General features: G+C 39.5%; 1 protein-coding gene across 6 annotated transcripts in view; it reads right to left on the bottom strand.

Annotated features, from left to right (window-relative positions):
• Window positions 1-14,796, bottom strand: part of PIAS2 (protein inhibitor of activated STAT 2) — a 91,664-nt gene extending 76,868 nt beyond the window's left edge. For 5 of the 6 annotated variants that reach the window (XM_032422943.1, XM_032422939.1, XM_032422940.1 and 2 more), the window contains exon 1: window positions 13,662-13,829. In XM_032422943.1, the coding sequence (XP_032278834.1) occupies window positions 13,662-13,685 (24 nt within the window). In that variant the 5' untranslated portion in view covers window positions 13,686-13,829. Of the gene's footprint in view, window positions 1-13,661; window positions 13,830-14,131 lie in introns of those variants that run through there. The other variant, XM_032422942.1, reaches the window with a different exon arrangement.
• Window positions 14,797-17,149: the final 2,353 nt, after the last annotated feature.

Genomic DNA, 17,149 nt, shown 5'->3' with positions numbered 1-17,149 from the left:
TACTTCTGCTCTCTAAAAACATATGGAAGATTTGAACAGAATTAACAAGCCTAACTACTAGACATATATAAAACTGTGTGCTTATAATTGGAAAATACATTTTCTCTTCCAAGTACAAACAAAAATAAAAACTGACCACAGTCTTAACAGATTTCAAAACCTATCACATGTATCATGCTTCCAAATTACAACACATTTACAAATCAATAACTAAAGAAACTCCCATATGTTTAGAAATAAAAATTTTTAAATAACTCAAATTCACAGTGAAAAACAGAAAAATACAAGTGAAAAATAATGAAAACACTGCACATCAAAACTTGTGTGATGCAGGGAAAACAATGGAGACCTATGTTAAAACGCTGAAAATTAAAAAGCAAGGCATCCAACTTAAGAAATTAGAGAAAAAATAAAAAAACCCTCAAAAAAGTATAAAGTAAATAAAGAGCAGAAATTAATAAAATGGGGAAAGGGATACATTGAAAAGCATTAAAAAAAAAATCAAAATTTGATCTTTGAAAAGTCTTTTAAAAATTGGCAAATTTTTAGTGTTTTTAATACTGATCAAGAGAAAAAGGCATTAAAAGAAGAAAGATAAAAGGGACATTAACTACAGGTACTACAAAATTAGAGATTAACAACTTAATACCATAAATTCAAGAACATGAATGGAATAAACAACTCCTTATAAATGTATAACCTACCAAAACTGGCTTAAAAATTGAAATATGAATAATCCTATAAGCAAACCAATTGAATCAGTGGTTAAGCAGTGTCCCACAAAGAAAACACCAGTAACAATTTTATCAGGGAATTCTACCAAACACATAAAAGATCATTCTAATCTTACATAAATTCTTCCAGAAAAAGAGTATATTTTTTATAGGTCAATATTACTAATTATTAGAAGCAAAAATCTTAAATTAACTATCTTCAGTTTGAGTCCAATAATGAAAAAAGAGACAAACCAGGATTGACTTTATGCTTTATGCTTGAAACACACGAATTTCACCCTGTTAACAGGTACAAAAGAAAAACATCATCTTCTCAAAAAATGCAGAGAAGGCTTTTGATAAAATTCAACATCCATTCATGACTTTTTTTAATTAGCAAACTAGTAACAGAAAGGAACATCCTTAACCTGAAAAGATTATCTACAATAAACCTACAGCAAGCATCATACTTAACTGTGAAACTTTGAAAGCATTCCCTTTAAAATCAGGAACAAGATCAGGATGCCCCCATCACCGCTTCTATTCAACATTGTACTGGAGATCCTAGCCAGCACATTAAGACAAGAAAAAGAAAGAAAAAAAAGCATAAGAATTGGAAAGGAGGAAACAGAGAGGTCATTATTCACAGATAGGTCTGTCTACACAAAAAATCCAAAAGAATTCTATAGATAACTTATCACAATTAGGAGTCGAGCAAGGTTATTACACAAAGTCAAAACTGTACTTCTATACACCAGCAAGGTAGAAAGTATAATTATGAAAAAATACCATTTATCATTCGATACAAAAACAAAGTACCTAAAAATACATCTAACATAATATTTGCAATAGCTTAATTGAAGAAAATTATAAAACTTTATGAAAGACATCGTAAAAGACCTAAATAAATGGAGATTACAATGTTCATGGTTAAGAAAACTTAGTTCTCTCCAAACTGATTTACAGATTCAATGCATTTCCCATCAAAATCCCAACAGATCATGCATGTTTGTGTGTGTCTATAACTTAGAAAAATGATTTTTAAATTATACAAAGGATCAAACAGCCAAGAAGTACCCTGAAGAACTACAAGGCAGAAGGAGTTGGCCTACTTCTTGTCCCTCAATGATTGAGTCGACTGTTTGAGACCAACCTTCCCTATGAAAATTTAAAAACTGAAGGTAATATGAAAAACAACCACTTGAAGACATGAAGCACTATAAAGTCAGCAAGGACCTGAGAGGCCAATGCTGTGGAAAGAAGGGAAGTGTAGAAAATGGAGTCCAACACTTCCATGGAGTCCAACTGCCTGGAAATATCTGCCAATGGGAAAAGGGCAATGGATAGGCTGAGAAGTAAAGATCTTTGAATAGACTTACAGGGCTGGGGAAATGAGAAGATTATTTGCAAAATATAACCTGGAAGACCTGTTATCTGGGATATGTAATGAACTCCTACAAATCAGTATGAAAAAGATAGATGGCAAAAAAATTGGCAAAGCCATGTCACAAAAGATATCCAAATGGCCAATAAACATATTAAAAGGGGCTTAACATCCTTACTCATTAGGAGAATACAAATTAAAACCATTAAACATTCACTAAAATGTTTAAGATTAAAAGAGTGGACAAGAAAGAACGTGAAGCAACTGGAACTCTTATTATTTTGCTAGTGGAAGGGAATGAACAAATTACAACTACATACCAATGAATCTTGCAAACAAAATTGAGGGAAAAAGACACAAAAAATATATACATTATACAGTTCCATTTATATAAGTTTCAAAAAATAGACAAAACTAATCTAAGACTACTGTCAAGCCAATACTATCTTTGAGGAGACAGAGATTAGTCACTGGGAGGTAACTCAAGGGGAGTCTCTAGAGTCCTGGTAATGTTCTATTTTCTTCATCTGCATTTGGTTATACTGAAAAAATTTATCCAGATGTATTCTCATGATCCATGTATTTCCTACATGAATACCCTATTATCAATAGAAGTTTTGTTTTTGTGAAAGTTGTTACAGAGTTGGAGTACCTAAGACAATGTGATGGTGCTGTTAGCCCAGATTAAAAGATTAGAATCCAGAAAGCAGACAGATAAAATTGTAGAACTATGACAAATTAGCAAGAAAAAGTTTTTTTAAACCTAGTACAAACATGGACAAGAGAACAGAATCTCAGAAGGGTTAAGAAAATGTTAGTAAGCATAATAAAAGATGCTCACCTTCATTACATATTCAAAGGGAAAAATTAAAAACCAACAAGTGAAATTTTTACTCATTGGCAAAAACTTTCAATTTGATAAAAGTGTCAGCAAGAAAGCTAAGTAATGAAAACTTCTACATTGTTGGAGAAAGCAAATACCGATACAATCCTCTTTGGAAAATAATGTGGCATCATCCAGTACTGTTGAAGACGCACATATCCTTAAATCCCAGCAATTCTACTCCTAGAATTTCCACAATGAAACATACAAGTATTTACACTAAATGAAATCAATAAAAATCACAAATAGTGTCAAATTAGGGCAGATTAATTTTACAGAATTTTTCTTTTTTTGCATTTTCATAACATTTTGTGTTTCAGAAATTTGAATAAGGAATTTGGGGACCTGTAATAGGAAAAATATGGAAACTACACAAATTTCCAACAAGAGAATGGATAAACTGGTATTCATACAATGGAAAACAAAAAACGATAATTAACAAAAAAAAACCCAAATACAGGATCATTCCATTTGTATAAAATTTTTAAATATATGAAAACTTATACATAGATAAAAATATAATTTTATATATCTACATTCTGTGGATAAAATCAGGAAAGGGCACCCTGCTGACCTAATGAAATGAACGATTTCTTAACTTACATGATGGCTACATACATGTTTATTTACCTATACCTTACCTGTTATAATCTTCTGTACTTATTAAATAACTTAAATATTAAAAACAAATTTGCGTTATCTGGGCTATGTAATGAACTCCTACAAATCAGTATGAAAAAGATAGATGGCTCAATATAAAAATGGGCAAAAAAATTACCAAAGCCAAATACACAAACTACGATTATAATAAGAGAATTGTGCCAAGAGATCTTTTTAAAGGAATTTGCTTCCTCAGAGAATTCAAGGTTATTTTTCCCCATAAACTGAGAAGTTGCTATTGAAAGAATAAAGCTTCTATAAACTAAAAATATAATCACTGAACTAAATCCTATAAAAGAGTTTATTAAAGACAAAATCAAGGAAATCCTCAGATATATACAAATACATGTCAATCTAGAAGTCCAACTTTCACCCCTCAAGCCTCAAAGAAAACAGAAAGGAGGGAAAGAAATTATCAAAGAAATAAAAGATATTCCCCATACGTGAAGAATTTTAGAACTAAAAAGTTACCCCCCTAAGAATGAAAAAAAGGCTTACAACTAGACACATTTAACAAAATACCAAAGATAAAAAGGCCACCACAAAGATTTTAAACAAGGTGACTATAAAAGGATAACCATCAGATTTGTAATGGAACTCTATTAGCAACACTAGGTGTTTTAAGTTCCTAGGGCAAAGCTTTCAAAATTCAGTAGGAAAAACTGATTACCAATTTATAATTCTGTTTCTAAACTTCCAATCAGGAACAAGGGTAAGTCATTTTCAGACACTGAAGAAATTAGACTGTTTATCACCACATGTCCATCCTAAAACAACTACTCAAGATTATATTCCAGTAATATCAAAAAAGTAATTTAAAAAAGACATGGGAGTCAAGCAAAATACCTAATCCAGGAGTGCAATGTAATCCCAGGATGACAGCGCACAGCAGATCTAGAAAGCAAGCTGCCCAAATTAGAATAGGAAGGTTAAGAGCTCCAGAAAACCTATCTTCAAGAAAACTTAAATGGTTACATATGAGAACACATAATATTAAATTTAAAAAATAATTTCCATGAGTTCTCCTCACTCAAGCAGGAAACTTTATATTTCTCCTTTAAAGAGTACAGGTTTAGTAACAGAAGTTCCTCTATAGCTCCAAATGATCTGGTTTCACAGTGACTAATATTTCTATCAGGATATATACTACAAAGGGTGGTCCAATACTCAATTTCTAGAATCTTCCTATAGAAGCACAGAAAAGTTTAAAAGTGTTAGAAACCATAATATAAATGCTAAAATCTTGACAGCACAATAGAAAATGAAGGCTGGAAGAGTGGAGGTAGGAGAAACAAAGGGAAATGGATGGGCGCTGAATCCTCTCAGAGACTGGGAACTGAAGAGATACTCTCTAAAACTGATAGGTCAAGAGGCAGAAGTTTAACTATTACAAAAAGTTAGTAACAACTGACAGCAGAATTAGAATTCAGAACAAAAATGAAACTGGTAGAGGAAGACATAGATAGCCCACAGACACATGAAAAGATGCTCAACATCACTCATCATCAGGAAAATGCAAATCAAAACTACAATTAGGTATCACCTCACACCTCTCAGAATGGCTAAAATCAACAACACAAGAAACAACAGGTGTTGGCAAGTATGCGGCAAAAGGGCACTTGCACTGTCAGTGGGAATGCAAACTAGTGCAGCCACTCTGGAAAACAGTATGGAGGTTCCTCAAAAAGTTAAAAATAGAACTAATCTATGATTCATCAATTGCACTAGGTTTTTACCCAAAGAATACAAAAATACTAATTCAAAGGAATATATGCACCCCAATATTTATAGCAGTATTTATAGCAGCCAAATTACAGAAGCAGCTCAAGTGTCCATCAACAGATGAATGGATAAAGAAGACGTTGTTTGTATGTATGTATATACATAAACACACACACACACACACACAGGAATATTACTCAGCCATAAAAAAGAAATGAAATCTTGCCATTTGCAATGACAGGGTTGGAGCTAGAGAGTATATGCTAAGCAAAGTAAGAGAAAGACAAATACCATATGATTTCATTCGTATGTGGAATTTAAGAAACAAAATAAACGAGCAAAGGGGAAGAAAGAGAAACTGAGGCAAATCAAGAAACAGACTTTTAACTATAGATAACAAACAGATGGTTACCAGAGGAGAGATGGATGGGGGATGGGTGAACTAGGTGATGGGGATTAAGGTGGGCACTTGTGATGAGCACTGCCTGATGTACAGAAGTGCTGAATCACAATACTGTACGCCTGAAACTAGTATTACCCTGTATCTTAACAGGAATTTAAATTAAAACTTTTTTTTTTATTTTAAAGATTTTGTTTATTTGACAGAGAGAGACACAGCGAGAGAGGGAACACAAGGAGGGGGAGTGGGAGAGGGAGAAGCAGGCTTCCGGCCAAGCAGGGAGCCCGACCGATGTGGGGCTTGATCCCAGGACCCTGGGATCATGACCTGAGCCGAAGGCAGACGCTTAACGGCTGAGCCACCCAGGCACCCCTAAATTAAAACTTTAAAAAAATAAATAATAAAAAATAACTGGTACAAATCAAAATGCTAGGAAAAGTGGAAAACGTAATGATCTAAACTTCTTATCTACTAAAGTCAAGCAAAAGACACTGTTCAGAATTGAAAGAAAAATCAAGATACAGAAAAATATGTGGTGTTTTTGAGTTTGGGAATTAGCCTAAAGAAAAAAACTAAAAACACCCAAACATGGTTAAAGGCAGTTATATCAGGAGTGGAATCTACTGGGAAAGAAAAGAAGGGCTTTTATTTTTTCTTCTGAATTTTCCTGAACCACCTGCACAAGTATTGCTTTCATTTGGGAAAAACAATAAGGAATGGAAATAATAAAAATTATTATTAAAACCATTTTCCAGGGGCTCCTGGGTTGCTCAGTCAGTTAAACTTCCCACTCCTGATTTCGGCTCAGGTCATGATCGCAGGGTCCTGAGAACAGGCCCCTAATGGTGCTCCACTCTCAGCATAGGGCCTGCATGGGATTCTCTCTCTCCCTCTGCCTCTGCCCCTCCTCCCACTCATGCTCTTGTGTGAGTGCTCTCTCTCAAATGCACGCGCTCTCTCTCAAAATAAAGAAATCTTCAAAAACACTTTCCAGATTAGGGCGCCTGGGTGGCTCAGTCAGTTAAGTGTCTGACTCTTGATTTTGGCTCAGGTCATGATCTCAGGGTCATGGGACTGAGCCTTGTGTCAGGCTCTGCACTGAGCATGGAGTGTGGAGCCTGCTTGGGATTCTCTCTCTCCCCTTCCCTCTGCTCCCCCCCACTTGTGCACACATGCGCACACTCTTTCAATAAATAAAATATTTTTTTAAAAAACATTTTCCAGGTTAAAGAAAAAGTGAAATAGTTTGGCCAAGGTCATACAGTCAATAACCATGCATCCCCAAAGCTAATGTCATAAAAAAAGAGGCAGGAAGGAAAGGAAAGAAAGAAGAAAACAACCTTCTGCAACATAATCAAGAACAGCTTTTATTGACCTATAGGAATAATCAAATGGAGAGCTCTGAATGTCTATGTTAGGTTTATATTGTTCTCTGCAAATTCACAAAAATTCTTATTTGTTTCAAACCGCTTTTCCAAAAAAGGCTAGAAAAAAAAAGCCACATTACCAGGGGTGGGGGTTCAAAGTAAACATTCATAGAGAATAGTTTGGACTATACCAACTGATTCCACATATCACTTTTATTTCAACTGTGCAATTTCTTAAATTCAGGTACCTGAATAAAAAGAGACTAGCTATAAGGATAACTCAAGGGAGAATCATCCTTCAACAAATAATGTGGGGAAGTGGATATCCACATGCAAAAGAAGTTCGATCCCTACCTCACACCATAAACAAAAATTAACTCAAAATGGATCAACAACCTAAATGTAAAAACTAGAACTATAAATATAAACCCTTATATGACAACAGACATAAATCTTTATGACACTGGATTAGGCAATGACTTCTTATCAAAATCACAAGCAAGAAAGAAAAAGTTATAAATTAAACTTTGTCAAAATTAAAAAACTTTTGTGCTTCAAAGCACATTATGGAGAAAGTGAAAAGACAGCCCATAAAAAGGAGTAAACCATATATGTGATAAAGAACTTCAACTTAAAAAAAAAATTAAAAATGGGCAAAAGGTTTGAATAGACATTTTTCCAAAGAAAACACACAAATGGCCAATAAGCACACACAAAGATGCTCAACATCATTAGTCACCAGGGAAATACAAATCAAAACCACAATGAAATACCACTTTACACCCATGTGGGTGAGGATATGGAGAAATTAGGATTCTTATAACTACTACTAGGAATGTAAAATGATGTAGCAGTTTGGGGAAAGTTTGGCAGTTCCTCAAACACTTAAACACAGAGTTACCATGTGTACCCAGCAATGCTACCCATAGATAACTACCCAAAATAACTGAAAACATGTATCCACACACAACTTATACACAGATGAATGTTCATACTAGTCAAAGAGTGCAAACAACCCAAATATACATAAACTCATGAATAAACAAAATGTGGTATACTCCATACAATGGAGTATTATTCAGCCATAAAAAGGAATGAAGCACTGCTATATGCTACAACACGAACCTTGAAAAGGTTATGTTAAATGAGAGGAGCCAGACACAAAAGGCCATGTGTATGATTCTATTTCTATGAAACGTCTAAAACAGACAAATCCACAGACAGAAAGCAGATTACTGGAAGCTGAGGGCTGGATGAAAGAAGGAGAAGGAGTGACTGCTAATGAGTACTGGGTTTCTTTTGGGGTGATGAAAATGTTCTGGAATTAGATGGTGGATGCTTGCACAACTTTGTGAATAGACCAAAACCACTTTAAAAGGCTGAGTTTTATGGCATGTAAATTATATCTCAATAAAAAAATTATTTTTAAAAATAAAGTAGCTAAGATCCAATCCAGAAAAACAAAGGCAGGGGCGCCTGGGTGGCTCAGTCATTAGACATCTGCCTTCAGCTCAGGTTGTGATCCCAGAGTCCTGGGATCGAGCCCTGCATCGGGCTCCCTGCTCAGCAGGAAGCCTGCTTCTCCCTCTCCCACTCCCCCTGCTTGTGTTCCCTCTCTCGCTGTCTCTCTCTCTGTCAAATAAATAAGTATCTTTAAAAAAAAAAAGAAAGAAAAACAAAGGCAAAATGCTGAGAAAAGAGAAACATCTGTATAATGGTGTATTTAGAAAAGTGTCAGCTTTATCAGAAAAGATATTCATGGAGGGAGGCCACAGACCTAAGGAGCAAACAAATGCAAAAGTATCTGCTATAGCTAAGAATACGTTGGTTTACTATAAAAAATTATCTATTTAAGTTAAATATTGAGTTTTGAATGTGCTTTCATAGACATGATCTCAAGTGAAGTTGTGTCCTGAAATTTTAGTTGTGTCCAACTCATGACTTTGAATCACATGGTAGATTCAGTTGCATCTATCATATCTATTAATCTATTTCCTTGCCCAATAGTTGGGGAGTATGAGGGATGAGGAACTCTAACCTCAAATACCCCATTAACTTTCTATTCTCCCTCTATATCCTAACAGCACCTGAAGCTACCAGAATGGCAAGTTCTGCTAGGTGTAAAGAACCAAACACTCAAGCCTTCTAGGCAGAAAATCTTCTGTTATAGAATTACTTAAGACTCAGCATAAAAGATCTTCTGCATTTGGTTTACCAGTATCTATTAAAAAAGTTATGATCACTCACTCTTTCACTAGCCCAAATATGCACTAAGACTGCACACACACTCCCGTTCTCTGACGCACATGGAGATAATAAACTCAATGCACAAAAGGAAGGGGATAAGGAATAGAGGAGAGGGAGAGAGAACTTTTAAAGGAAAAAAAAAAAGAATGTTACTGCAATAGATTCCCCCTCCATCTCCACACTTGAGTGGTGAGAAGTAAGAAGAGTGGATTAACCAGGTTAAATAATAGCAGGAACCTTTTTAAGAACTGCCAAAAGACTGCACCAGTAGCCCACAGTATACAATTATGCAACTGGAGGAGAAAGACAAGGGTAAAAAGCCACTCTGGGGGGTGCCTGGGTAGCTCAGTAGATTAAACATCCCACTCTTAATTTTGGCCCAGGTCATGATCTCAGGGTTGTGAGACTGAGCCCCATGTTGAGCTCTGCACTCATCAGGGAGTCTGCTTGAGATTCTCTCTCCCTCTGCTCCTCCACCCCCCCCCCCCCCCGCACCCCCCCACACCCCCACTCAAATGCAAGCTCACTCTCTAAAAAAATCTTAAAAAAAAAAAAAAAAAAAAAAAAGCCACTCTGGTTGAAGAAGAAATGAGGGACTTCAGAACCCCGACTATTCTGCCTCTGCTCTATCCCTGTGCTTAGCTCTGCTAGAGACTTTCATAAGGAGAAAGGAGGGTGGCAGTGACAGAGGTCGAAGCCATCAGATCTTATGAGCTTGTCCCAGGTTAATTCACAACTAGTTAATTTGCAAACTAGGTTAATTCAGAAACTTCTACCAACATAAATGCTATAAACAAGCAACCAGTGAATTGAATAATTTCTTCTCTAGCACCTTGAAAGCTTCGAATACATGATGTGTTATAATCATCCTTGACGGGCACCTGGGAGGCTCATTTGGTTAAGCGACTGCCTTCGGCTCAGGTCATGATCCCAGAGTCCGGGATCGAGACCCACATTGGGCTCCCGGCTCAGCGGGGAGCCTGCTTCTCCCCTGACCCTTACCCCTCTCATGCGGTTTCTCTCTCTCTCTCTCAAATAAATGAATAAATAAATAAAATCTTAAAAAAAAAAAAACATCCTTGACTACTCAGCCCACAATTTCCATTTACAGAGAACTTGCTCCTTCCTTTCCCCCAATCCATCAAGATAATCTCATGAGTCAGGTTTGTGTGCTAGGACTCTAAACTGGCCATAGATGATTAGAAAAGAAGTGGACCCTCACCTAAGCTCAGCCAGTCAGATCCTCTCTCTCAGAAGAACTAGAAGAAAGGTGTGCTGGTATTCTATTAAAATGAAAGCAGCAAAGTGTAGGGCTGCCATATTCTGCTATGACCGGACAAGACCTCTGGTATTGGCTTACACAGCAGTCTCAAAAACTAAAATCATCTGGCGGCCTCTTAAGGTTCCACAGAAGTTGCCTCATCAAATAACACCCACCCCCACCCTAAGCTTACAAAGCAAAAGCACAGGAGTCACCAAAGCACAGTGAGGATGACCTTTCCCAGAATTCCTGACCTCCAGTACAGGAGATGGCATCACCAGCGAGAAGTGACCTGCTCCGGTTATACATGCCCCTAGGGAGTAGCCCTGAATGACAATGGATAAAGATAATGGAAATCCTCTCAGCAGCAGTATGGACAGCCATATATGTGACATCCAGGTCGGCTATTTCCTCTACTGCCAAGTTAGCCAACAAACTAATGCTGGCCATTTCTCCTGGTCCTTTAATTTACTTGATGATCTCTCTGACCTTCACAGTATATATTCTGAAGCAGAGACCATTTAGAATGCCCTACATGTTTCTCCCTCTTTTCCTCCTTTCTAATTAGATTTTCAGTCAGCTGTCCTGTTTCCCCTCCAGTATTATATGTCACATAAGAAGGGCACTGGCTATTTATCATCGTTTAGTTCACAGATTGCAGGCTGATGGCTAGCAGCACCACGTGGACCTGAAGGAAACTACACAGAGCAGGATAGCTCAGACTCTGAAAAGCATGGACTCTAAAGCTGGACATGTGAGGTTAAAAATCCCAGGTCTTCCAGCTCAAACTGTGTCAGGTTACTCAAGCTGTCTCAATTTTTTCTGACAATTTCTCCTAACAATTCTATTACAATTGTTGTGAGAATCAAACAGGTATGTGAAGTGCCTAGACCAGAGCCAGGTATGTAATAACCACTTATATTATAATGGATATCTATCATCATCATCATCACTATTTGAAATGGGGGCAGGGCACGGAGACTGTTCATCTTTAAATGTAGAAGATGCTGCTGAGCAACTAAGGTGAAGACTGAGGTGGATAATTCTTCCAGCATCTACCTGCACACCCTTCCTCTCCTCTGAAAACTCTTCCCAGTCGTTCTCTGTTGGGCACCTTATGTGAACTATGCGGGAGGGGCCATCTTCCATCAAGTGTAGGGAGAAGCAAAGACAGCTGATTTACAGAAAGAGATAATGAAGCTGACCCACAAAACAAATTGTAGAGGGCAAGGTGAAGGAGGAGGAAGAAGAGGGAAGGGGGGAAAGAGGGTGGGGGGAGAGAAAGGGGGGGAGTGGAAAAGGGGTTGGGGACAGGTAGACCCAAAGAGAAAAAAGCATCTTTGGTTTCCAACCACTTTGCAGTTCCTAGTTCCACTCGAACTTCAGCACTGACTGCCCTGTCTGCCCTATATTGGTAAATAAATCCTCCCTTTTTATTAAGCTTTGACCAACAACATTTATAAAAGTCTAATGCAAGTCTTGGAAAAATTTTCATCAACAAAAAACCTTAAAAGAGGATAAATTGTATACAGACGTTACTACGCAAAAATTAAGAGGATATTGTAGGTAAAAAAAAAATTTTAACTCAACCTTCAGTCTCCTCAACCAATCCCTAAACCTAATGCATTCATTTTTACAGCTGCAGCTCAGGCCTGGTTGTTTCAAAGCTCCACAGGTGTTAAAAACTCTATGCTCAGAGATATTAAAACTCCTACACTTACCAATATGAATACCCTTTACCTACTATCATGGTTCTCTGTATAAACTAATATAAGGCATAAAATGCACTAATGTATTATTCTTTTTGAAACAACAGAAGGGAAAATGGCAGGTATTACGCAAACTGTAACACACTCTCCCTTTAGATCGGAATCACCATTACGTTCTTCTGCTTATGTCCACCTTACCAGCCAGGTGAGCAGCCAACATCCTTCCCGACTCCATCCCTCGCGGAAAAAAACAATAAACACACAAAACTGAATCTTTTACCGGATTCCTTTTCGTTCTTATTCCAAAAAGTAACCCTCACATCATACCTCTGTTATGCAAAAGGAATGCCGTTAATTTCAAGTTCACATTCATCTACACTTTGACTTTTTTTTTTTTAAATCAGGGTTTCCGTCCCTACGTATTCCATTTCTGTCGCCAGTAATTCAGCGATCCATAAAAAATAAAGGCTGTTCGTTTACCACAGTTTAGTTTCAGTTGAGGACTCTGAAGGTTATCAGCCCAGGGAAAAATATCTTTTCCGTTCCACCCCCAGCACACCCATTTTCAAACCTCTACAGTACAAAGATATCAGCAATAAAGTTTTGACCTTGTTCTAAGGCTAGAAAGAGAAATGTTTTCCCTCAAGAGCAAAACGAGTTTACAAACCTCATGACAACACGGCCTTTGCGGGTGTCTTACCATGGCACTAAGAAAATATCAAGGTTTAAGGTCGATTATTAAAGGCAGCGCTCCCAAAAGACCACGCTTCTCTCCAAGAGGAAGCACTGGTAGGAGGAAGGGGCCTTTCTCGTGACAGATCTTACTAAACGGTAGCATCAGCCCTAAGAAGAGGATTCCTAAATGCAACTTCACGTTTCACAAAATAGTCTCCCACCAAGTGAGTAACGTGTAGACTTCTGAATCGCCGCACACACGTACACCCCATGAAGGTGGGAAAGCAAATCCCGCTTCCCACCTCAGCCCTTACACGAGAAAGTCGGGTCCCCCTGAGCCCCTCCCGACGGCGGCCCCCGTCCCACGCCAGGTGTGCGAACCCCCGGCGGGACCCACCGGCAGCTCGCCGGCGCCCCGGGCCTGCCGCCCCCGCGCGGCCCAGGCGTCCTCCGCCGCCTGGCTCCCCTCCCCCGCCCGCGCCCGCCCAGGCGGGCGCCCGCTAGCACTCGGGCCGGGGCTCGCGGCTCCGCCAACCGGTCCCCGCGAAACAAGAAGGTGGCAGCCGGCGACGCTGCGGCTTCCCCGCCTCCCCTCCCCTCCCCCGCGGCCTCCACTCTCCACTCCCGCGCCCCCGCTTACCCTCAACTCCTCGAAATCCGCCATTTTACACCACCCGCGGGCGCCGCCGCCGATGCCGCCACAGCACCCCCTCCCGCTGCCGCCAACGACGCCGCCGCCACCACGGCCGCCGCCGCCGCCTCCAGCACCATCCTGCACTGGGCGCCTCTGAAGACGCCGCGGCCGCCGCCGCCGCTGCCGCTGCCGCCGCCGCCGCCGCCGGACCTGTCACGTGACCGGCGCGGAAGCCCCGCCCCCGGCGCGCGCGGGCTCCGCCCTCCGGCGCCCACCCAGCCCACCCGGCCCACCACCTTCCGCCCACGTCTTCCGCCCCGGCTCGCGGCGCGCTGCGTTCGCCGCGCGTCAGCTCCCGCCCTCTCCCGCGGCCTGCGGGCCTCCCGCACTCTTTCAGGCGCCGAGCCTGTGGCCTTGCCCTCCGCCCCGCGTGGCGCTTCCCTCCCCTGGAAGCGCTAGCGCGACTGCAGCGTTACCGGGCGGCCTGGAGGAGGGCCTGGCCCGGGGGAGCGGCGGAGAGAAAGAAGAGGTGTCCGGGACTGCTGACAGCAACATTTCGGGAAAATTCTAACGGTGTTCTTCCACACGGTGGCTGTAGCTGGAGGAAAGCAGCCGCAAATAAAACCATCCCCCAGAGTAGTGGCGGAACAATCTAAATGTGGGTGTTGGGTAAGCTATTGTTCCGATCTAATGGTGCAGGATTGGTGAGACCTCTTTGGATTGGTAATATCCTCCAAGAACTAACCTGGCTGATTCCTTCTGACTTTGAAGGGCGACTGAATGTCATGGACTGCAGAGTTGAGAGAGTTGGGCGGTGGGACTATGGAGCCGTGAAATAAGAGAGCGAAATCAGAGCGCTCAGGAGAACCCTGGTTTTTAAAAAGTCGAGGGGTCAGGGAAATCAGATAGCTAAGAAAGTTGAAATGCCAAGGGCAGAAGAGATGGAAGGAAGCTTGATGGCACCGCTGACGTGCTGATAAAGGATGAGAGAAGATGCTGAGTCAAGCTGCTCAAAAATTCACTGGACCAAGTCCAGGGTTGAGGTTTCCTTGAAGAGATGGATGAAACCCACCCACGAAAGAACTTTAAAACAATACAATTTGCAAGGCCCTGTTTAATTTGGTTCCTACCTGCTGCCTCTTCCCATCCCTATTTGTTTAATGAATAAAAGAATGAATGAACAGTATCTAGAGCGGTTTCTAATGCTGGCTCGATAACATTAACTTTGTGGTCTTAGCTTGGCTTATTCTTGATCTTAGCTTATTTTCCTTTGGCCTTGGTTTACACCTCAGTGGAGTTTAACATTGTTCAACAGACATTAAATGAAGGCCACTGTGAACTAGGAGCTTTGAGGGAATAGAAAGATGAATGGAATATAATACAACCCTTCCGCCAAGAAGCTTACAACACATAAGAGGGACCAATATGAACCTCCCTGAGACTTGTTTGTAGTATTCATTTTAGGGTTGGGTAGGTTTGACCACAGAATTCTAAGTGCTGCCTCAGACAACCCAATCATAACCAATGCCCTCCTTGTCACAGTGATTACATCAGAGCTGAACCTGTAAATCCAACTACTACTACAGGGCATTTCCAGGCTTTGCCAATTAGATCAAGTGTGGGCCCATTTATTCAGTGATTAGAGATGAGGAGACTTTCTAGCTTGTGGAGTGCTATAACCATTTTGCTACAATGAGGGGCCAGCCTGAGGACCAACCCATCTCATGGGTAAGAATCACCAAAAAAATACCAGAATTCACTTTGACAACCCTCCCCCCACCTCTTTACTTGTCAGTTTTCTTAAGCCAATGACTTTCTGTTACTGTTTCAGACCGTTTTCGATAGGTTTTCTATTAGTAGCATCTGAAATAGAATGCTACCTTGTCTGCCTACACCAGATTACTAATTTGGCATCTTTTCTAAACTATACTCTCTAATACTCATTCAATATTTGTTTAGTGGAAAGCCTGAATGGTAAAGAGTGGAGGAGATGTCTGTCTCTTTGACTGTCATGAACAGTTCAGCTCTGGTCTAAATTTGTATATCCTACTCATGAGAAAGAATCTCCGCACTTACTTGAATCTAACTTCCTTATAATGTGGCATGAAATGTCCTTGGAGCAGAGCTGGGGAGGAGGGAGGTGTGATCATCTCACCACCACTTTAAGCCTCATACCAAAGTACCACTTCCAGCCACACACAGAGCTATCCTCCCAGAGGAATTCCATTAAATACAATTTTCAGCAGCTCTTTCTGCCCACAGATCCTGTGTCTGTGCCTTAATAAAACTACCTTTTTTGCACTGAAAAAATAATAATAAATAAATAAATAAATACAATTTTCTCCTCATTACATTTTCTTTTTTTAAAAAGATTTTATTTTTAAGTAATCTCTATACCCAAAGTGGGGTTCAAATTTACAACACCAAGATCGAGTCACACGCTCCACAGACTGAGTCAACCAGGCATCCTCCTCATTACATTTTCTATGATAAAATGTGTTAACACTTTTTATGGATTGAGATTCTAGGCAATTACCTGATTGGTCCACCCCCTTAACCTAGCTCCAATTAAAAAACATCAGTATTGTAATTAAAGTGTCCTAAGATTACACTACATGAAGTCAAAAGTCTCAGGAGTGGCTTTTCCACTTATTAGCTTTGTAACTTTAGCAAAGTCACAACCTCATTTTCTAATCTATAAAACGAACGATTATTACTGAACTCAGAATGTTGAAGAATTAAATGAGATAAAGTATATAACTTTATGAACTTTTAAAATGATAGATGATAATCTTTTATATCTAAACACCTGATAAACATATCAAAAAAGTATTAAGAGGCACTCATATACCCATATGATATATCCTAGTATCTTTAGAAAAGACTCAACCTAGTTGGACCGTGCATGAAATTTTGAATTCAGTTCCAAGCACCTGTCTTAATTCTTTTCCTTCCTATCTCTGAACCCAACAATTCTCTCTTTTCCACTGATTTCTTCCTCTCTCCATATAATCATTTTCAAGCTTCCTATACTTCTAAGCCACCTTTCTTCCTTTGCCAAGCATACATCTTATTTTAATCACATTTCTTCACTCCTTTATACTTTTCTGATAGTGTTTGGCCTTAACCTTTAGTGAAACTAATATCAAGGAAACTGAACAATGAATTTATCTTTTAATTTTATATCCCCAACTTTTTATTCTGAAAATTTTAAATACCAAGAAAAGTTGAAAGCATAATATGATGAAGACCTGTATATATTCCAACTAGATTCAACAATTATTGGTATTTGAACAATAATTTTTATTAAGGTATAATTTACATACAATGAAATCCTCATATCTTAAGTAAACTCTTCAATTAGTTTTGAAAAATGCTTATCAAGATACAGAACACTGCCATTACCCCAGAAAGTTCCAAGTTCCTTCTTGCCCCATCCCAGTCAAGGCTCCCACAAGAAGCAACGAATGATCTGGTTTCTAATACTATAGAGA

The sequence above is a fragment of the Phoca vitulina genome, unplaced genomic scaffold, assembly GCF_004348235.1.
Source record: "Phoca vitulina isolate PV1807 unplaced genomic scaffold, GSC_HSeal_1.0 scaffold27, whole genome shotgun sequence".
Lineage (NCBI taxonomy): Eukaryota > Metazoa > Chordata > Mammalia > Carnivora > Phocidae > Phoca > Phoca vitulina.
Note: the sequence above shows the minus strand (reverse complement) of the source record. Positions and strands in the feature narration are given on the sequence as shown.